The following is a 23,760-nucleotide window of genomic DNA, read 5'->3' as shown; positions in this document are numbered from 1 at the left end:
ATCCATAGACACTCCATTATCGACCATGTTAGTGACCATCTCAAAAAAATGCAATTAAGTTAGTTAGACATGACTTACCCTTTACAAATCCATGCTGGCTCTCTCTGATCAATTCATATTTGTCTAAGTGCTCAGTCACTCTGTCCCTAATAACAGATTTTAGAAACTTCCCCACAACAGATGTTAGACCAACAGGTCTATAATTGCCTGGTTTATCTCTCCCACCTTTCTTAAGTGATGGAGTGACATAGAATCTTAGAAAGTTACGGTACAGAAGGAGGCCATTCGGCCTATTGTGTCTGTGCCGGTAGGTACACAACAGCAACAACTTGCATCTACACAGCACCCTCAAGGCTGCAAAAGGTCGCAAGGTGCTTCGCAGGAGCAACTACCAAACAAAATCTGACACCGAGCCACACAAGGAGATGCCAGGAGAGGTGACCAAAAGCCCGGCCAGAGATAGGTTCCAAGGAACGTCTTAAAGAAGGAGAGGTAGAGAGATGGAGAGATTTAGGGAGGGAATTCCAGAGCTTAGGGTCTAGGCAGGTGAAGTCATTGCCGCGGGGTGAAGGAAAACAGGGAAGCACAAGAGGCCAGAATTGGAGGAGTGCAGAGATCTCGGAGGTTTGTAGGACTGGAGGAGGTTACAGAGATAGGGAGGAGTGAGGCTATGTTGGCAATTTTCTAATACAAGGTAGCAATTCCTGAATCGAGAGCATTTTGGAAGATCATGACTAAAGCATCTACCATTTCTCCACCGATGCTGCCTCACTTGCTGAGCTTCTCCAGCATTTTGTTTTTATTTCAGATTTCCAGCGTCTGCAGTATTTTGCTTTTGATCTACCATTTCTAACTAATGTTATCAGTTAGACTCTGGAAATGCTGAGATATGGTACCTTGAATCTCCAGGATGCTGGTTGCCATTGTTCTTTCCAGACTGTCCCCCCAACGCCTGAAGGCCAGTGGTCAAAGCACCCCTGCCAGCTGTCTCGGGTTCTCCAAGATTTTCCTCAGTGCTTCCATGTGACTGATGGTCATCCACCATCCTTTTTAGAGCAGGCTCTGGAGCTCGAGGACTGACTTCTGCAGAGCTTTCGGTGCCCACTGACGGATCCCATTTTGACCTCTGATTCTTCTGGCACTCTCATGCTGCGTCACAGCTAATGAAAAACCCTCATTGGACCTATCTACATCCCCCTCGGATGGGTTTCTCTGGCTGGTGAGTGAAAGAAAGGGTGAGGTAAAAGTGTGTGTGAGGATGCAGCTGTTTGGGCAGAGGTAGAAGGATGCTTACCTCTTTGTTCCTCCTCATCAGTGGGCTGTTTGGGTTATCTCGAGGAAAATAAATCAAGAGATATATAATATTTTGCAGCTACAGTGGTGGTTCCTCTGTAGCTTTTGAAAATGTTCGATCATGTTTCTTGCTACAGTGTTTACATTTCCAAGTCATTATATGTTAAACTGCAGATGGCCCAGACAAACCTGCAGCTGCTACTGACCAACTTCTGACTGCTACTGACCAACTTCTGTCTCCTTCCCCAATAGGTTCAACTGCATGGCTCCCTAAGATCTCCAAGGCTTCTTTCTCCTGAGATGTCCGAGGTCTATGGTTTGGGGGGCTACTCCCATGGCCTGAGATTTATGTTTGTTATTGGCCACCTTCATCTGTGAGAGAGAAGGGAAGAAGACACGAACCTTTTTTTTTGTTGCAACAGTTTGACAGATCAGGTTACCTGAGGGGCAAAAATCAAGAAAGGACAGGTGTGGTGAATTAGGGCAGCTTACTCATGCATGGTACACTGTGAGGGAAGGTGCTGTTTTAGATATCAGCTGACACATAATGGGAGATGGAGATCAAAGGCTCAGATTACAGTCCTAGAGCACCATGAGGGTAATGAAAGAAGAAGTGCCACACATATAGAGATGAGGAAAGACCGGAAGCTCAACTTGGCTACTCTGGTGAGGCCATTGAATTTCTCCTGACACTGCAAAAGAGTTCTGGGCATTAAGGATATGGCACTCACTGCCACTGCGACCTCCCACCATAAAAATGCGGATGATGCTCTTCATGGATTTCCTGGCCCCGACTCTCAACAGACTGTCCCTCCTGCTGCATATCTTTGCTATGAGCACATCAATGTCAGACTCCCTGGAGTTGGCTGCTGTTCTCTTTGTTCTGGCTGCCATCACTGTCTTCCAGATTTCTTGCTTCTGCCAGTGCTGCCACTGTCCCTTTCCCTTGCCTACTTTCAAAAGTCACCTGAAGACTTTTCTCTTTATCCACTCTTTCCATTGTGCCCCTTAACTCCATTCTGCCTGTTCTTGTCTTTCGTGCTTAGCGTCCATTTCATTCTCCAATCAGTAAAATCTTTCCAATGTGAGGAGCGCTAAATAAATATATGCTGCTATCATTCCACTGTTGGGACCAGTAATGCAATGTCATATTCATTCAGCAAGGAGGAAACCATGAATTCGAAGCTTCCAGTGGCTGGTTGGCTTCTTTTTAAGAAATGCCATTATACTGCTGTGCAATGAAAATGCAAATGAATCAAAGGAAGATGGAATGGAAGGTGAACTTGTTTTCCATATTTAGTACAGATTCACAAATCACTAAAAGTAGCGACACAGGTTAATAAGGCCATTTTAAAAAAGCAAACCAAGCACTGGGGTTCATTTCCAGAGGGATAGAATTGAAAGGCAGAGAAGATATTGTACAGAAGCTTAGTACTCCATGTGTGGTCCAACCGTGAACAGTTCTGGTCTCTATATTATAAAAAGGATAAAGAGGTATTGGACAAAGTGGGGGAAAAAAGATTCACAAGAATGATACCAGAACTGAGAGTATATACTTAACAGGAAAGGCTGGACAGGCTGGGATTTTTTTCTGTAGTAAAGAGAAGGCTAAGGGGTGACCTGATAGACGTCTTTAAGATAATGATAGGGTAGACATAGAGAAAATGTTTCCACTTGTGGGGGTGTCCAAAACTAGAGGTCATAAATATAAGATAGTTGCTAATAAATCCAATAGCGAATTCAGGAGAAACTTCTTTACCCAGAGAGTGGTTAAAATGTGGAATGCGCTACCACAAGGAGTAGTTGAGGCAAATAGCATAGAAGCATTTAAGGGGAAGCTAGATAAGCATATGAAGCAGAAAGGTTCTCCCACAGTGCTGTTAGGTAGGGAGTTCCAGGATTTTGACCCATCGATGATGAAGGAACGGCGATATATTTCCAAGTCGGGATGGTGTGTGATTTCGAAGGGAACATACAGGTGGTGTTGTTCCCATGTGCCTGCTGCCCTTGTCCTTCTAGGTGGTAGAGGTCACAGGTTTGGGAGGTGCTGTTGAAGAAGCCTTGGCGAGTTGCTGCAGTGCATCCTGTGGATGGTACACACTGCAGTCACGGTGTGCTGGTGTGAAGGCAGTGAATGTTTAGGGTGATGGATGGGGTGCCAATCGATCGGGCTGCTTTGTCCTGGATGGTGTCGAGTTTCGAGTGTTTTTGGAGCTGCGCTCATCCGGGCAAGTGGAGAGTATTCCATCACACTCCTGACTTGTGCCTTGTAGATGGTGGAAAGGCTTTGAGGAGTCAGGAGGTGAGTCACTCGCCACAGAATACCCAGCCTCTGACCTCATGTAGCTACAGTATTTATATGGCTGGTCCAGTTAAGTTTCTAGTCAGTAGTGACCCCAGGATGTTGATGGTGGGGTATTCGGCCACTGTTGCAAGTCGCCCACCCACAACTCACAAGCCACACCCACTGGCAGCTATTCAACCATGACAGGCACATCACCCAGACACCCGTCCGGCTTTCTTGCAGGAGAAGGTGGCGCATAACTGGAGGTAGCAAGTAGCAGGGGCATTTAGCCTCTTGAGCCTGTTCCGCAATTCAATGAGATCACGGTGGACCTGTGACCTAACTCCATATACTCGCCCTAGCCTCATATCCCTTAATACCTTTGGTTCATAGAAATCTATTAATCTCAGATTTAGAATTCACAATTGAGCTAGCATCAACTGCTGTTTGCAGAAAAGCGTTCCAAACTTCTATCACCCTTTGCATGTAGAAGCGTCTTCTAACTTCACTCCTGCATGTCCTGGCTCTAAATATCAGGCTATGTCCTCTTGTCCTAGTGTTCAAGTATAGGAGACATCCAAAAACACTTACAAATGAATCAGCAGCCAGAAACAATAATCCAGCAACTAACCTGTAAATCCTGCACGGTCCCTTTTAAGTAGTGCTGGTGGGGGGTCCTCCAGGCATTCAAAGACATGGTCAGGTGGTTGTGGTTAAGACTGTGCGTTGAGTTGAGTGTTAAGTGCCAAAATGGTGTCTATCACTTTAAATCAGCATTGCACACTGATTGTATCCATTTTCTCCTTACTTTATAGGCTGCCAGCGTTCATAGAGACATAGAAAATAGGAGCAGGAGTAGGCCAGTCGGCCCTTTGAACCTGCTCCGCCATTCAATATGATCATGGCTGATCCTCTATCTTAATACCATATTCCAGCTGTCTCCCCTTTATGCCTTTTGTGTCTGGAAATCTATCTAGCTCCTTCTTAAATATATTCAGTGACTTGGCCTCCACAGCCTTCTATGGTAGAGAATTCCACAGGTTAACCACCCTCTGAGTCAAGAAATTGCTCCTCATCTCATTCCTAAATGCCCTACCCCGTATTCTGAGATTGTGACCCCTCGTTCTGGAACCCCCAGCCAAGGGAAACATCCTTCCTGCATCCAGTCTGTCTCGCCCTGTCAAAATTTTATATGTTTCAATGAGATCCCCTCTCATTCTTCTAAACTCTAGTGAATACAGGCCGAGTCGACCCAATCTCTCCTCATACGACAGTCCTGCCATTCCAGGAATCAGTCTGGTTGAACCTTCGCTGCACTCCCTCCATGGCAAGTATATCCTTTCCAGGTAAGGAGACCAAAACTGCACACAATACTCCAGGTGTGGTCTCACCAAGGCCCTGTATAACTGCAGTAAGACGTCCTTGCTCCTGTACTCAAATCCTCTTGCAATGAAGGCCAACATACCATTTGCCTTCCTAACTGCTTGCTGCACCTGCATGTTTGCTTTCAGTGACTGGTGTACAAGGAAACCCAGGTCCCTTTGTACATCAACATTTCCCAATCTATCACCATTTAAATAATACTCTGCTTTTCTGTTTTTCCTTCTGAAGTGGATAACTTCACATTTATCCACGTTATACTGCATCTGCCATGTATTTGCCCACTCACTCAACTTGTCTAAATCACCTTGAAGCCTCTTTGCATCGACCTTACAACTCACAATCCCACCTAGTTTTGTGTCGTCAGCAAACTTGGAAATATTACATTTGGTTCCCTCATCCAAATCATTGATATATATTATGAATAGCTGGGGCCCAAACACTGATCCCTGCGGTACCCCACTAGTCACTGCCTGACACCCCAAAAAAGACCCATTTATTCCTACTTTCTGTTTACTGTCTGTTAACCAATTTTCAATCCATGCCAGTATATTAGCCCCAATCCCATGTGTTTTAATTTTGCACACTAACCTTTTATGTGGGACTTTATCAAAGGCCTTCTAAAAATCCAAATACACCACATCCACTGGTTCTCCCTTATCTATTCTACCAGTTACATCCTCAAAAAGCTCCAGTAGGTTTGTCAAACATGATTTCCCTCTCATAAATCCATGTTGACTTTGTCTAATCCCATTGATATTTTCTAAGTGTCCTGTTATCACATCCTTTATGATAGACTCTAGCATTTTCCCTCCTACTGATGTTCGGCTAACCGGTCTGTAGTTCCCTGTTTTCTCTCCCTCCTTTTTTAAATAGTGGGGTTACATTTGCCACCCTCCAATCTGTAGGAACTGTTCCATAATCTATAGAATTTTGGAAGATGACAACTAATGCATCCACTATTTCCATGGCTACCACTTTTAGTACTCTGGGATGCAGATTATCAGGCCCTGGGGATTTATCGGCTTTTAGTCCCATTAATTTCTCCAGCACTATTTTTTTACTAGCACTAATTTCCTTGTTTGGTATTTGCACATCTGCTAACTCCTATACCAAGATGGCGTCCGGCACACGTCACACTAGAAACGTGCGTGCGCATCCAGGATGCTAACTTGACACTTCAAGAGGCCACATAGCGCCAAAACAACGGGCGCTAGACCGCCCAATTTCTAGCCCTATGTAACTCTATTTGACTCCCTCCAATCAGGTTTCCGTCCCTGCCATAGTACTGAAACGGCTCTTATCAAAGTCACAAATGACATCTTATGTGACTCTGACCGTGGTAAACTATCCTTCCTCGTCCTTCTCGACCTGTCTGCAGTCTTTGACCTGGTTGACCATACCATCGTCCTCCAACGCCTCTCCTCCGTCATCCTGCTGGGTGCGATTGTGCTCACCTGGTTCCATAATTACCTATCCACTCGTAGCCAGAGAATTACCTGAAGTGGCTTCTCTTCCTGCTTCCGCACTGTTACTTCTGGAGTCCCACCAAGGACCTATGCTTGGTCCCCTCCTATTTCTCACCTACATGCTGTCCCTTGGCGACATCATCCGAACACACAATGTCAGTTTCCACATGTACACTGATGACATCCAGCTCAACCTCATCACCACCTCCTTCGACCCCTCCACGGTCTCTCATTTGCCATGCCGCTTGTCCGACATCCAGTACTAGATGAGCAAACATTTCCTCCAACTAAATACTGGGAATACCGAAGCCATTGCCTTTGGTCCTCGCCACAAACTCCGTTCCCTAGCTACTGACTCCGTCCCTCTCCCTGGCCACTGTCTGAGGCTGAACCAGACCATTCACAACCTTGGCGTCCTATTTGACCCTGAAATGAGCCTCTGACCACATATCTGCTCCATCACCAAGACCACCTAATTCCACCTCCATAACATCGCCCGTCTTCGCCCCTGCCTCGGCTCATCTGCTGAAACCCTCAACCTTTTGTTACGTCTAGACTGGACTATTCCAATGCTCTCCTGGCTGGTCTTCCATTTTCCACCCTCCGTAAACTTGAGCTCATCCAAAACTCTGCTGCCCGTATCCTAACTCGCACCAAGTCCCGTTCTCACATCACCCCTGTTCTCGCTGACTTACATTGGCTCCTGGTCTGGGAACACCTCGATTTTAAAACTCTCATCCTTGATTTCAAGTCTCTCCGTGGCCTTGCCCCTCCCCCCCCCAACTCTTTAACCTCCTCCACCCTACAACCCTCTGAGATCTCTGCGCCCCTCAAATTCTTGCCTCTTGCGCATCCCCGATTTTAACCGCTCCACCATTGGTGGCCGTGCCTTCAGTGCCTAGCCCCTAAGCTCTGGAATTCCCTCCCTAAATCTCTCTGCCTCTCTATCTCTCTCTCTCCCCCTTTATGACACTTATTTAAACCTACCTCTTTTACATGCTTTTGGTCACCTGTCCTAATACCACCTTATGTGGTTCAGTGTCAAATTTTGTTCGATAATCGCTCCTGTGAAACGCCTTGGGACATTTTATCACGGTAAAGGCACTACTTAAATGCGAGTTGTTGTTGTTGTTTGTTGTTGTGATCCATGTGATATCTTTAACATGAATTAAACTGGTATGTTCTTTCATATGCTCGGACAAAGGCTTAGCTTTTATGGGGAAATTCTGTAAAGATGGGGGAAGAAACAAGGGACACTTAAGGGTTGAGTTCTGTGCAACACAACAGGAAAGAATGAAAAAAAAACTGCTATCATTGCAATATGCAAGAATTCTTCCTGCACTCCATCCATGTTCGTGGTGCTGTGCGCCTGGCATTGACTTCATCCACTACTACCTCCTACTGCCTTTTGGGCATATGTCTGGAGGGCCTCTTGCCTCCCCCCACCCTCACCACCCCTGCAAATATAGGATGACCCTCCTTCTGTCCATCTCTTGCACCAAGGCCTCTAGTGCATCATCAGAGAACTTTGGTGCACATACTCTTGCAGGCCTGTTACAAACTCAGATTGGTGGGGCCTGGCATGCAGGTTGGAGGATGTGGGATTTAGTAGTGTGCAACCTTTATTTAATGGTTTAACATAACTCATCAGTTTCTAAGCATAGGTACAGGACCTGCATCCATGTTTTACGTGTGTGATGTCTGATCTCCGTTCAGACTCCGTGCAGACAGCAGACTGTTATTTTTAGTAAAATAACAGGCACCGTCTACCTTTAAGAGATTTTAAGAGCCATCCTCCCTTTAAGCCTGTGCAGGGGCCATTGGGTTAATAGCGGATCACGCTATCTTCGCCCAGTAATAGGCCCTATTGCATTTTTCCCCCAATGATTCCAAATTTGCAGTGGCAACATAAAAATTGAATTGAAAGATGATGACATGGAACTCAAAGTTCTTTTCTTTCTTGATGATGCTGTTGTTTGCCACCCTGCAACAGATGCATTTAAAATTGGATTTCAGAACCAAATTCTTCCCAGCGAATACCCCATCAAAATTTCAACCTGAAAATGTGCGAAAGATATCAACAAAATGTTCCTGTTGAGGTCAATTCTTTCCTAGGTTGGCCCCTGTGATGTGCTGAAGTGCACTACAGTCCTCAAAAAAAAAATTTTTTTCTGGATTAAGCAAGCATAGGATCATTTCAAACTGGGGACTATTATGAAATGCTTCTGGGATTCCGGATTTCTAGTTGATGTTGAGGATGACAGTGCCCCTGAGGTAGCAGATAACAATCATGAGCTGTCTTGAGTTGGTGAATGAAGTTGTTCGAGCACGATAAATCAATGGGTCCTTGTCAGCCAATTCGCATGTGATCTCCATTCTGACTTATCCTTGACTCTGATGTGCCGACAACAGATGACTTTCAATCACATGAATAAGCAGTCAATGCTTGGAGCATACTGGCAGTGAATCAGAAGGAGAAGGTACCATCCTGTGCAGGCTGTGACCATATAATTCAATAACTTCATAATGGAGAAGGGTAAAACTTCAATGTCAGCAACTATCACGAAACTTTCAACTTGGCTCGCTAGCAAACAAACAAATCGAAGTAAGTTCAGGGTGTGAACATGAGACAGCCTACACAAGAGACAATCTGTATTTGAAAACGCAAACCATGATAGCTTTCAATCTTTTTAGTTAAGTTATAGAAGTGTTAAATTTACAGTTTTAGTACAAATAAGTTAAATGTTACTTTAACATAGTTTTTAGTGTATGTCAAAACTATAGGGCAATCTGTTAAAGTTTTGTTTAAAAGTCGGTTCTATACACTGGTTGTATTGTAAACAAAAAGTCGACATGATTGCCTTTTGTTGCCTTCTTATTCTAGCATATCTGCACCCTTTTAGGCACCCAGCTTTATAGAATGGTCACCTGAATATTACAACTAATCAGGCTGATCCCATAGGCGAGGGTAATAGGTAGGTTGCAGTATGTATAGAATAATGGATACCCAGGAGTGAATTCTAGGCCTTGTAGAGTGGTTTTGTTAAATTTTAGATCCCCTGTCCTAGTGTGCTCAGTGTCACGCTGAAGATGTAATTACTGCACACTTATTGAAAAATATTTTGCAGTTGTTGATTGGCAAACAGCAGTGTCTGCTTGTGTGTGTATGTTTGTTGTATTATAGTCCATATACTTTGATAGCTACGCCTTGCAAAGGCTTTTAAACTAAATTCATTCTGTCAGTTAGAGTGAGGTGGAAGCTGGGGTGGGGGAATGGGGTACGCACTGCAGGTCTGAAAATCATTTAAAATAAAATATTATATATTACTCCTTAAAGATATGTCAATGATTCCCTTGGCCATTCCCTCCAGGTTTCCGAAAGACGGGACTAACAGATTTTGAGTTCAGGGGAAAGGCGATATTCTTTGGCCAAACTGCATAAATATGATTGGATTAACAAAATTAACCGCATTATTCCAATAGTATAATGATTCGACTGTCAAATTTTTTTGAAAAGACAGGATGTATTTTTTTAAAATTTTAATGATTTGAAAATATTCATGCGGAGGCTGCTCTTTTCATCTCCTTTACTCACAAAAAGGAAAGTGAAGTGAAGAAGAAAGAATGCATAAGCACTTATAGTAAATATGGGTTTTGTTATTACCCCATAATGTACAGTGAAATGATCCAACAACTTGCACTTATGTAGTGCTAACAGCATAGTGAAGCATCACAAAGTACTTCACAAAGGGTGGGAATTAAGAGTAGGATTAAGTAGAACAGGGAGGTGACTGAAGGCATGAACAAAGAGCTAGGTTCTTAATAGGCTTTCGTAGGTGCTCCAGAGATAAGGCAAGAGAGAGAATTGCAGTGCCACATTGGCTAAATTCATTATCAATGGTAACGTGGAGGGTTCCAGACATACAGAGGAGACTGAAATCAGAAGACCAGAGGTTGCAAGCTGGGAGTAAGTCTGGAGGAGGTTACAGAAGTAGAATGGTGCAAAACCTTGGAGGGATAGCTGGATGAGGACAAGAATTTTGGAGTCAATGCAATAGGGGGCAGGGAGCCAGTGGAGATCAGTTAGGAAGGGGATGATACGTGAGTACGAAGTAGTGTCTGATAGGATGGAGTTTCTGGTATGAGCCGAACCAGATGGTTTTGGGCATGACACTATTAAGCTAGAGGAAGTTTTGCTCATCGGCAATTTGATGTCGGACAAGCAGTTGGACAGCACAGTACCAGTTGTGGAATTGAGGATGGTGATGGAGAGGTAAAGCTAGGTATCGCGAGCGAGGGTATGAAAGCTGACGCAATGCTTATGGATAATGTTGCTAAAAGGCATTATGTGAATGAGGAATAGGAAGGGGCCAGGGATAGAACCTTTGGGTGCGCTGGAGGCAACCTTGCATGTGTGAGAACAGATGGTTGGACAAGTAGAAATGAAGCCATGAGAATGCAGTACCATGGAGGAAAGGAGGCGGAGGAGGATTGAATGGTTGACTTTATCAAAGGTCACTGAGAGTTTGTGGCATTATCCCTCCTTGTCCTCCTCAGTCATAAAGCATTTAATTAGCAACTGTGACCAGGATGGCCTCAGTGCTGTGGGAAGGATTGGAAAATAGACAGAAGGATTCAGACATTGAGTGGTGGGGGAGGTCTGCACATAGCTGGGTCGTGACTGTGTTCCAGCATCTTAATGGGAAAAGAAAGTTTAGAGATAGTGTGGCGGTTGAAGAGTATTGGAAGGAACTAAGGTGGGTATTTCAAATCAGTTTTGAATGTTGGGGGAGGACCAATGCCTGTGAAAAGGGAGTTGAGGTGCAGGACGGGGTTGAATGAGGACAGGAGGGTGGAGAGATTGGATGAGAGGGGCAGAAGAAATTTAGATGTAGGCCGAAGTGACTGAGGATGAGTCGTTTATTAGAATGACTAAATGAGAGTATGGAAGAAGTTTCACCTAGAAAGTTCCCATGTTATTTTCTAAAGCAAACACGTTACTGGAGTTGACACAAAAATACTTGAGCTCATAACATGTGATTCAGTTATAGGAGCCAATATTATATGCCGTAACACTCCCAATGGCAAACAAAAATGTGCAGAAAATTGAATAAAATAATCTCTATAAAGAGAACTTTAGTAATTTACCCACTTTTCCTCTCTAACAAGGCAGTAGCATTCGAGGTATGTGTAGCAGGGACACTCACTAACTTTTGGCTGAAGGCTGCAGTTCCAGGCATTGATTTGCTCAAGGCCATTCTTGCAAATCCACCATAAGGTGGTGGCAGCAGTAGGATCAGGGCTAGGTTTGACACTTTTTTGCCAAGTCCAAAACTGATGGACACAGAGCTTGGGAATGATGCCAGTGAACAATTTGCAGTCCTATACTCCACTTCATTGTTAGCCAACTGACTAATTTTGGCAATTTTGCTTAACTATACATTTTTATGATTGGCCTTGAAAGCAATTTGTAATGTTTTCCCCTAACCCCAATTCCTGCCCCCAAATTATTTTCTTTGCTTTAACACTGCCCAACAGGCACATGACAATTGACAAACAACCCCACAAAAGAGTACCCCAACTCAAAATAAAAATCTCTCATTGTTTATTTATTGATCGCTTTGTGCTGCCTGGCCTGAACTGGGATAATTCAGTAGTTCGAATTATATATATTGATTCCAAATTTGTGTAGGCACTGCAAGGGTCTCGCATTTGATTCAACCCCCGGCAATATCAGAATCACATCACATGGTACATCGTGTCTGCTGGTGAGATATGCAAGGAAATGATCTAAATGCTGCCAGTTATGCAGAGTTTTTTTTTCCAAGCCACATCAGCTTTTGATACCTGGTATCAAATTGTATTCAATTCAAATCAGGACTGGCAGTAGAAGCAGGACTGGGGGCTTGGGTGGGAGTGGATTGACGACCCAAAACACAGGACTCTTCCAGGGGTTGCAAAGGAGCCGTGAAGATCACAGCCTAGAATCCTTGGGCCATGTAATGAGTGTGCATGTGTAAACTACGATATTCTCATTGCATACACTGTTATAACACAGACAGAGGCCATTTAGCCAATCAATCTGTGCCAGTATTTTTCTCCACGAGCCACTCAGTTTAATCCCTCTCTCCTGCTTGATCCTTTTACTCTTTAATATTCCTCTTTTTAAGCAACGATCACATTCCCTTTTAAAAGAATTTATGGACTCTGCCCAAACAACAGTTTGCAGCATTCCAGCCCCTCTTTGTGTAAATATTTTTCACCCTTCCCTTTAGTTCTTTTAATTGGTTGAATGAGGCAGACAAAAAAAATGTAGGGCTGCCACAATGTTTTATAGTAAAGCTCGCAGTGTAACAGAAATTCAGCAAAATCCTCTACATGTCTGGTAGAAGGAAAAAAAGAGAATTGTTTAAACACCAGTTAGCACAAATAATATCCATACTATGCCATGAGTTATACTCATTATTGACTCGGAGGAAAACAGATACAAGCACGATGAAACAAAGATTTGGCGGCATGTGATTGGAATATTAATAATTTATTAATACTAATATTGTATTTGTTTTTGGGCAGATTTCTGGTTCAATTGATACATATCTGGAATGTCTAAGTACTGTATTTTAAAGCTGTGTGATATTTGTGCTTAATAAACACAGGTTTTATTTGGTGAAATCACATTATGAGTGAGTGAAACATAAATATGCAGCTACCTTGCGCATTGACTTTCAGTAAGTCAGTGCTTTACTGATGGATTGTGCTGGATATACTGGGCTGTTCTGAACACCACTTTAACACTCAGGTGCACAAAGCATCCAAAGGCCTTCGTACTCTAGTCACGCTGTGCAGGTTAGACTACTATATGTGGCTGTGCTGAGAGAGTTAGACAAAGATAAATGGTAGAGCTGTCTTCCAGATTGAAGAGCAAGATACTCTGCAGGCAAGCCCTCTGAATATAAAACTTGAGACTGTCAGCTAATGCCAATGCCTAGCTGCTGAAATAAGGACGTTGCATTCTCTAACACTATAGGGTAAATTTTAAGAGTGTATGCTCCTGGAGCAGGGCCTCATCTGGCAGGAGCTCATGTTGGGAAATTGCCGGCGCAATTATCCATTAAAATTAAAATTTCTGGGTGGAAAATTGTGGAGAGCATGCTCGATATGCATTCCAAGTGGCGAGGCTCTGCTGGGAACATAGAATCTTACTGCACAGAAGGAGGCCATTTGACCCATCGTGCCTGTGCCGGCTCTTTGAAAGAGCCAACCAATTAGTCCCACTCCACTGCTCTTTTATACTTTACATGTATTCATAAAAACAAGATGAACTTGTTCTTACATTGAACAACTTCTCTCCACTCACTTCCTCCAAATAAAAGGTGTCGCTGTGGGAACCCATATGGGTCACAGCTATGCCTGCCATTTTGTGGGATCCGTAGAACATTCCTTGTTCCAATCCTACTCCGGTCCCCTCCCTCACTTCTTTTTCCGGTACTTTGATAACTGTATCGGTGCCGTTTCCTGCTCTCGCCACGAACTGGAAAATTTCATTAACTTTGCTTCCAATTTCCACCCTTCCCTCACCTTCACGTGGTCTATCTCCGACTCTTCCTTGGCTTCTCTATCTCGATTTCTGGGGATAGGCAGTCAACCAATATCTATTGTAAGCCCACTGACTCCCACAACTACCTTGATTACACTTTCTCCCACCCGCTTCCTGTAAGGACTCTATTCCCTTCTCCCAGTTTCTCCGTCTCCGTCGCATCTGCTCTGATTATTCCACCTTCCACACCAGTGCTTCCAATATGTCTTCCTTTTTCCTCAACTGAGGATTCCCCTCCACTGTAGTTAACAGGGCCCTTGACCACGTCCATCCCATTTCCCGCACTTCTGCCCTCGCCCCTTCCCCTCCCTCCCAGAACCATGATAGGGTCCCCCTTGTCCTTACCTTCCACACCACCAGCCTCCACATTCAACACATCATCCTCCACCATTTCCACCACCTCCAGCGCGATGCCACCACCATCTTCCCCTCCCCTCCCCTTTCAGCATTCCGAAGGGACCGTTCCCTCCGCGACATCCTGGTTCACTCTTCCATCACCCCGAACACCCGCTCACATCCCACGGCACCTTCCCGTGCGAGCGCAGGAGATGTAACACCTGCCCCGTCACCACCTCCCTTCCCACTGTCCAGGGCCCCAAACACTCCTTCCAGGTGAAACAGCGATTTACTTGTACTTCTTTTAATTTAGTATACTGTATTCGTTGCTCACAATGCGGTCTGCTCTACACTGGGGAGACCAAATGCAGATTGGGTGCGTGCTTTGCTGAACACCTCCGCTCTGTCCGCAAGCGTGACCCTAACCTGCCGGTTGCTTGCCATTTTAATTCCCCTTCCCATCCCCACTCTGCCCTCTCTGGCCTCGGCCTCTTACACTGTTCCAGTGAAGCTTAACATAAGCTCGAGGAACAGTACCTCATCTTTCATGTAGGCTCTTTACAACCTTCTGGACTCAACATTGTTTTCAATAACTTCAGATCATAACCACTGCTCCCATTTTTCAGGCAGCAAGTGCTGCTAATGGTTCTTCTGTTGCCATTTACAGCAACTCCTGATCAATCTTCTGTTTCTTAACCTGTCCCATTACCACCTTCCTTGCCTTGCTCCATCAACCCTTTTGTCATTTAATCACTCCTGCCCTTCACCTCATCAGAGTCCTTTCCTTTTGTTCTTTCCTCCTCTCCCCTCCCCTTCCTCCCCCACTTTCCCTGGCTCTGTTCTTGCTTAAAAACTTTAACTCATCAACATCTTCCAGTTCTGAAGAAAGGTCTTCGATCTGAAATGTTTCTTTCTCCACAGATGCTGCCTGACTTGCTGAGCTTCTCCTGCATTTTCTGTTTTTATTGCATAAAAGTAACCCTTTATTACATTGTCTTTGGCAGCTTTTTTTTAAAGTAGGTTTTTTCCCTCCTCTTGCTTTGGAATCTCCCTACAAATATTGGTATTCATGCTTCATGTGTGGTCGCAGAGAATGAGCGTTGTCAGGCGATTTTACCATGAAATGCACCATGGCCATCTCTAATCCTGCTCATGTCCAATGGCCACGTGTCTGCTTTTTCCAGCAGGAATCACTGGATTGTGATCAAGAGTTGGAACCCTGGCTGATTATTTTTTTAAACCCCCTCGCTAGCCCAGTGTAGCCGCGGCCAATTGCAAGGCCCCCAGCTGCAGACCCAGTTGAGATCAACTGGCTAAGCACAGATTGCAGTTTGATTCTGAGCCATCTCGTCTGTACTGCAGCAGGCAATGCTTTACCCACTTGAGCCATCAGTGGGCCTGGATATATGGCTTTTGACTGGCAGATGAGATGTCAGTTTGAGACATATCCAAACCTTTGATGTGGTATTCCAGAATGTGGTTACTTAGTCAAGCTTTACCATTTACCAGATTGGTCATTTTAAGTGCCACTTGAGACTTTTAATGTGTCCATTTGGATCCATTTTTAACTATGTATTTTCTTGGAATTCCATATTTGAACAGCTCGACCTAGCAGATATCTATTTCCTTTGTAATTTAGTCAAGAGAACCTGCTTTAGTAGAATACAAGCCAGGGATTGGCTGCATACTTTGCCACTATAACAACAGTCTCCTCTTTTCTCCCCTGCCCTCAAATCTCTCAACTGTCCCGGTTTTATCAGGATGCCCCGAAACTCCACATCAATTTCAATCTTGTTCTGCACTCCGATGTAGAGTGACATTCTCAAATTTTTAAACTGTTCCTGGGCCTAACGCAGTTCTCAAGACTCCTTTTTAGAATTCCTGGGGTTGGGACATACAGGCATGCATTAATTTGTTTGTTTTTACACTGTTCTTGTTCTGTGGGATTTACACCATATTGTATGTTGATGGTACCTAATAAAGATCACACTATGAACCATTAAAATGCAATAACATGTTAATTGAGTGTAGAAAAAGTGTTAATTACAAACCAGTATAAGAACATATAGGCATACAAGCAGGAGTAGGCCGTACAGCATTTAATAAGACCATGGCTGATCTTCTACCTCAACCCTACTTTCCCGCCCTATCCCCATATCCCTTGATTCCCTTAGTGTCCAAAAATCTATCGATCTCAGTCTTGAATATATTCAATGATTCAGCATCCACAGCCCTCTGGGGTAGAGAATTCCAACGATTCACAACCCTCTGAGTGAAGAAATTCCTCCTCATCTCAGTCCTAAATGGCCGACCCCTTATCTTGAAACTATGCCCCCTAGTTCTAGACTCTCCAGCCAGGGAAACAGCCTCTCAGCCTCCACCCCGTCAAGCCCTCTCAGAATTTTATACGTTTCAATGAGATCACCTCTCATTCTTCTAAACTCCAGAGAACATAGGCCCATTCTACTTAATCTCTCCTCAAAGGACAACTCTCTCATCCCAGGAATCAGTCTAGTGAACTGTAATTTGTATTTGTATTTGTGGATATCATAACAATGCATTAAACTCATTAAAATGCATGAATAATAATGGAGCAAAAAGTGAAAATAATGGGCCAGAAACCGCACTGAGCAGTGAGGCAACGGTCACCGCGGCACCTGCGAATTAAATTAACGAAAATAATTACTGCGGGCTCTGTGGCGTCGAATTGCTTGAGTTTGAACTTTTAAAAAAATTGTGTGCTATCAGCCCAGCCTCTGAGCAGCGTGAGTTGCCGGGGCTGGAAAAGTCTGTGAGAGGAGAAGAAATGCCCACAAAATCTGTCGGGAAGAGAAGCCACGCCCACAGATTCAGCCTGCATTGCTCAAACAGGCAAGCAGACTTCATTCATTTAAAGTTAGTATTCCATATGTAATTGCAAATATAAATTTTATTTTTTTAAATAAAAAGCTGAAGAAATAATTGAATTAAATTAAAGAGAAGGGAAAAGTAAAAAAAAAGTTTTAATTTTTTAATTTAAACCTATTAAAATAAGGAGTAATATGAGACCCAACATTTTTTTTAAAAGTTAATTTTTAGTTGTTTGTCAGTCACTAAGACTTACTGCGTTGTTAAAACTTAGTTTAGACCTGTATTTTTAAGCGTATCTGTTTGGTGGCATAAACAGTTACTTTCCAGCTGGGCAGATGAGCAAGTTGGCGCTTTTTCAGTGATTTCTCTGATTGTGCGATGTCCCTTTAATTCAAAGCTGTCATATCGTTGGTGAACCACTAGGAGCAAGTTCCGGATTTCCGCATTTCACTGCACTGTGCCAACGCCGGAACTTGCTCCTTCAATTTGCCACTAACAATGGGGAGCACTGTTGAGCTCTCCGTTATTTAGGGAGTGATTTCTGCCCCATTGGGATACTAGTATGGTGCTACATATAGTAAAATTAAATATCCTTCATTTTGGTCATTTGTCCCTCATTTTTACTGCCTCTGTCCCTGCTTTTCAAGTTTGCAGGTTTGTTTACCCCAGCTGGATCACCAGGGATGCAATATTCCCTTTTCCTCCCACCACATATTTGAAGTACCCAACTGATGTCGCTATTAGTGATGGGAAATATCCAAAATGGTATCACATGTGAAGAGACAATTTTTCCCCCCTGCATGTGGTATCTATTTTAAAAGGACACGCACCAGCGTGGTGACCTGAATTGAGCAAGATTGAGGTCTCTGTGAATAGAACTGAACTAGCTCTGTTGAGTTCAGCGTGTGATTTACTGCTTTACTTATTTAGATTCTCTCAAATGCTTGCTTTCTTGTGGAGTGTTGGTTTTTGTTCCTTGTTGAGACGATTTCTAAAAATGTTTGTTATAAAGGGAAGGAAAGTTGAGAAGTGCATGGTGTGTATGGGATGAATTTGATCGATAACTATTTCCATTATGTCTTTCCTACATTTCCATCAATTTCTCCCCTCCCCCTTCTCCTTGCCTGGGTATGTTCCATGGCTGCTGGTTGACCTCCATTAATGATTCTTCATATGTGTCCTTAAACAGCGAGTTCTGACAGGCTATTCAATTGCTGGAGCATCAGAGCTGAGACCCATCCTGTCCTTCACCGCCCCCCACCCCCCCCTCCAACCCGCAAGTGAACTTCCAGCAGAGTCAGAAATAGGATATAGGATTCCTGGCTAACTTTCCCCTTCCTAACCCAAGGGCACTGACACCAATTTATCACCTCTTTCATTTCCATGGGTGGAGTCAGCTAAATCATCATAGACTGGGAATCCTTCCAATATCTCACCCACATGCTCTTTATTCATGTGCAGTGGCTTCAGGCTTTTTGTACAGTCTGTTATTGCGTTTTAAGCTAATTATTTTTAGCACCATGGCTAAGCTGATCCAGTTCTCACCCAATGTTCACCTGCACTTCCCACAGGTCTTTTGAACAGTGATAACCCCTGGCCCCTTTATAGCTCAGGCACTAACTTTTCTGTGCTGAATAGAGGGCTTACTGCATCATCATAGGGAATGAGGGGAAATTCGGAGAGACAGCCCCGTTCTGCTTCACACTCATCTTTTAGAGGCTGTATGGAATGAAGCCTTGGGAGATGTTGCATGATGTGAAAAGGATAGAGATGGGGGGGAAAGAATCCTCGAAAAGAGGGAATCTCACCATCATTGAAAAAAAGAATTTTACACCAGCTTTGGATATGGAAATGAGAACAATTATCAAATTATCATTTTCCACCGAGCTGGACCATTTTCCTGATCAGATGTTTGTCATGAACACATTTGAATTTACTTAATTAGATAGTACTTTTATTAAGGTGTCAAAGTAAAATGAATGGCTGCCACACAGGAAAACTTGTGTGGTATCAGTGTTAACTTGATTTATCTTAGATTCCTTCATGTATTAAGTATTTTGTGAGTAGTTCAGTGGTTGAGAGCGGGAAGAAGGGTACAGGGAAATCTGTTCTTATCAATTTCTTAATCACTAGTGAATATTGTCTAAGCCAAACTTGTAGCTGGTAGAGTTACCAGAGAAATTGCTTCTTCTAAATGCACCCCACTCTCCAATTGCTACTAGCTTCCTAATAAACTTTTCTTGCTAAACATTTAGTTCAGACCTAGCTCTCCCTTGGCCTAGTAGTTGCATGTACTCAGAATAAGGGGTAGGCCATTTAGGACTGAGATGAGGAGAAATTTTTTCACTCAGAGGGTGGTGACTTCAGAATTCTCTACCCCAAGGGGCTGTGAAAGCTCAGTCATTGAGTACATTCAAAACAGAGATCGATAGATTTCTAGATATTAAAGGCATCAAGGGATATGGGGATAGTGCAGGAAAATGGCATTGAGGTAGAAGATCAGCCATGATCTTGTTGAATGGCGGAGCAGGCTCGCGGGGCTGGATGGCCTACTCCTGCTCCTATTTCTTATGTTCTTATGTACGGTGTGGTGTGATATCAAGCCATACAACTTAGAAAGTCCAACATTCAATCCCTAAACTGTGTTAAGGCCAGCAGCAGCCCACAGCATCTCTTGGCAAGGCAGTGAACAAATCAGCCAGGGTTTCAATCTCTGCTGGCAAGTGTATGAATGTGGATATAAAATGACAGAATTTGGCTCAGCTATGATGCACTCCACAGAAGAGTAGCCTGACAGGACTCACTGCTGAAGCTCACCTAAGAGGAATGGTCACTTGGGTGAGGTACCAGAGGGCTGCCTGTGCCTGTGGAACTGTACCCCAGCCAAGGCTAGTGTCTTGAGGGAGATGGGGGGGAGGCGGTGGAATTGGGGAAAAAAATTAAGACTTTAGTTCAAATACCATAAAGCCTTCTTGGCCTTTATGTGCTTTATATAACTTTTATCTTTCCTGCAAATGAAAACAAATGTATATAATTATTTTACTTTTCAGCTAAAAATGTTGGCCCAGAATTTGCTGTGGAAGTAACTATGAGGCTAACAGCACTCACCATTATTAATGTGCAAATTGGACAGCATCTTCCAGTAAGCGCACATACACAGTTGAATGTGGAAATCCGGAAGCTGCTGCCCCTCCATTAGCTTTGCGAAAACGGCATCTCGCTATCTGACTCACCATTCAAATACGTTGAACGGAATGATGTTCCTGTACTGACGTGATAGATACAGACTAAACTCGCCAGAAAAAGTTAGGGCTTGTCTATTCCAGTCTGAATCTTTTAAAAAAAATTTTCTTTCTGTCTGTTATCTCTCTTTTAATCCACTCTTTCCTTCCCTCTCTTTTTATTTCACTTTCTGTTCCTGATTTTTGACATTAAATTCACTATTCTAACTTACAGTTCCTGGTTCAGACTCTGCCTTGTTCATTAATGATTCCTCAATCTGACTGGTTCAGGAGACACACAGCTGCCTGCCCTGTTCACACTGGTCCCAGATGCCCTGTGGCACAAAAGCTCATGGAAAGTCTATGGGCAAGTGCAAGTGTTCGCCGCTCACAGTAAATCCTGGTCCAACATATTTTTTGATCTTAATGTAGCGTTTGGTTTTTAGAAGCAAAAATCTATGAACTGCGAGAAGAGATGAGCCTGAGCTATACAGGCAGGGTGTCACCTCTGTCTCTTGCAGCTGCAACAAATTCCATGGCCCTGATATTTACAAGGAGGCGGGGAGGGTGCGAGGGAGCACAGTGGTGCGGGGAAAACCCGGCAAAGCCGGGAACGTGGCAGCCCTGCCGAATTTAACAGCAGGACCTCATTATAATTTTTTTCTTCCGTTTCCCGCCCAGCAACCGGCCAAATTGATGGGTTGGCCAGCTGCCGGGCAGGAAAACCAGTGGCAGGAGGCCGCAGCTGGGGGACCCTTAGGGACGGTCCCCAGCAATTGCAGTTGTGGGGCAGACTGCAAATCGGGGGTTGGGGGGTGTTGGAGGTCGCTGATCGTGGCAGGAGGGAGAGAGAGGTCGCGATTGGCCGAAGGCTTCCTTGAGGAACCGGGAAGAGCACTCCTGCTATAAAAAGCACTTACCATATGAAGCCGGCAGTTCCCGTCTCCCATTCGTTGCCGGGTTTTCTGAGCCCTGGGAAACCCGTGCGGCGGCAGTTAAATTTAAGTCAGGCTCCCAATTGTAGGAACCTGATATAAATATGATAATGAAGTGTGTCCTGCCTAACCAAGATGGAACACTTGCACGGCTTGCAATACGCCACCGTAAAAACGGTAATGGGTGCGTATGCGGTGAGTTGGGGACGTGTTCCCTGTTCTTTAAGGGTTTAAACCCCCCCCCCCCCCCCCGACCTCCTCCTGCCTGTCCTGGGGGGAGGGTGTTAATATCAAGGCCCATCTCTCCCCACGTGTCTCTGAACACTGCATTTTACTTGTATCTGATTCCAAAGCCTTGCATAAACTTGAAGCCTGGCATCAAAAGTGTGGGTTTTGTGAATTTTTACAATGTTCAGTGAGTGTGTTTGTATTGCAAACAGAATGGAAGATTGGCAAAGTCTCTTGTGATCCCATTTTAAGTGAAAGACCTTTACAAAGTGTGGTTTAGTTATGACAGTTTAACGCTTGCTTTGTTTTCTTCTTCAGTACTCCATCCTGGACATTGACCAGCCAATGTTTCAGCCGTTCCCCTCGGAAATTATCTTTCAGAACTACAAACCTTGTGAAATCTATGAGGTACCGCTGATTCTGCGAAACCATGACCAGGTAAGTAAACACAGGTAGGATCTAGAAAGACATTAGGAATTTCTATTTATTGGTTGCATGAAAGATCATAAGAAGTATGAAATTAGGAAAGATCCTGTGTGATCTATCTGATAGTGAACTTAACACTACATATTTTACCTCTTAAGAGAAAGCTGTGCATAAGTACTTTTATTCCCTAAAGTAAATGAAGCAAAATTGCAGAATATTTCTCCAACCTCACCTATTCCATATTCACCCATGATCCGCCACCCTCCACTGACAACAACTCATTTGACCCCAGCAGCATAGGAACCATCATTTTCCATGGGGGATTTGTTCATTTCTGTTTATACCCACATTTGTATCCTCCAATCCCATCCTCAACCAGATATTTATCCATCTCCTTTTTGAAGGAGTTCATTGATTCAACACTAGTTTCACTGGTCCACACATTCATTTCTCTTGGTTGGTGGTGGGGGGAAACTGTCTTCTAATCCCTAGTCTCATTAGGCTTGTTAATTTTGAATGCATATCCTCACGTTTGTGCTCATAGTCAAATAGCCTGCTCACATCTACATCAAAAAGGAGCTAGTTGGGCAAACACCAATTGCTAGGAGTCTACTCAACACACCCACTATTCTGTTGTTGGTAAATAATATGACATCATGGTTTGGCTAAACTAAATTAAATTCTAACATTAGACCGACTACAGGTTAATCCACTATCTTTGGAAATTTAAAAACTCATCCTTAATTTGATCTATCTATCCCATTTTAATTAAATAAAGATTAGCTATGGAACTGATGTGCAAGACTCCTCCAAATTAAAGGAAATCCTAAATGGAACAAGGAGCTCTTCATCTGCCTTACTGTTGGATCTGAACTCAAGTCTTTAATATCTCACCCAATTCTTCACCAAGACACAAATGTATGTTAGGTCGCATAAAAATATGCTGGAGGTGATGCTAATGAGGACACATCTCAGAAAATTGGCCCTGGTGTTTGTTGAATGTGCTTAGTAGTAAAATTTAAGCAAAGTTGGGATCAATCCTAATGAGAGTACAGAATTGCTGGGACATCAAAAACATAAATGCATTGATTCTCTTAACACTTTTCCTCTTCAATTCCTTTGAAAAATAAGGTCAATATTCCTAAGTGTTTTTCAATTTATTTTTTGTCCGAAAAACCTTCAGAAATATTAATATTCAGGTTGATGCTTTAATCATCACTATCCTTTCCACCTCGTTGGGATACTATTGGGAAAACCTGGATTTGCAAGGTTTAGGGATGATTAAAAGGAGGAAAGAAAGAACTTGAATTTATATAGCACCTTTCATGACCTTAGGATGTCCCAAAGCGCTTCACAGCCAAATAAGTACCTTTTGAAGCGTAGTCACTGTTGTAATGCAGAGAAATACAGCAGCCAATTTGCACAGAACAAGGTCCCACAAATAGCAACCAGATAGTGACTGGATAATCTGTGTTAGTGATGTTAGTTGAAGAATAAACGTTGGTCAGGACGCCTGGAGAACTCCCCGCTCTTTGAATAATGCAATAACGTCTCATCCGACAGTGCAGCACTCCCTCAGTACTGCACTGAAGTGCCAGCCCAGATTATGTGCTCGAGTCTCTGGAGTGGGACTTGAACCCATGACTTTCTGACTGAGAGGTGATTGCTACCACTGAGCCAAGGCTGACAAAAGATCAGAGAGGTGCAGACATGACCATTAATCTGAGGCTAGTGTGGGCTG

The 23,760-nt window shown here is 43.7% G+C and overlaps 1 protein-coding gene across 1 annotated transcript in view; it reads left to right on the top strand.

The window, feature by feature from the left end:
* Positions 1–23,760, top strand: part of hydin (HYDIN axonemal central pair apparatus protein) — a 1,099,250-nt gene that overhangs the window by 37,693 nt on the left and 1,037,797 nt on the right. Inside the window, exon 5 of the mRNA XM_067997614.1 lies at positions 21,912–22,031. Within this exon, the coding sequence (XP_067853715.1) occupies positions 21,912–22,031 (120 nt within the window). The remainder of the gene's footprint in view (positions 1–21,911; positions 22,032–23,760) is intronic.

Source organism: Heptranchias perlo, chromosome 16, assembly GCF_035084215.1.
Source record: "Heptranchias perlo isolate sHepPer1 chromosome 16, sHepPer1.hap1, whole genome shotgun sequence".
NCBI lineage: Eukaryota > Metazoa > Chordata > Chondrichthyes > Hexanchiformes > Hexanchidae > Heptranchias > Heptranchias perlo.
The sequence above is the reverse complement of the archived record's forward strand: the minus strand, read 5'-3'. Positions and strand labels throughout refer to the sequence as shown.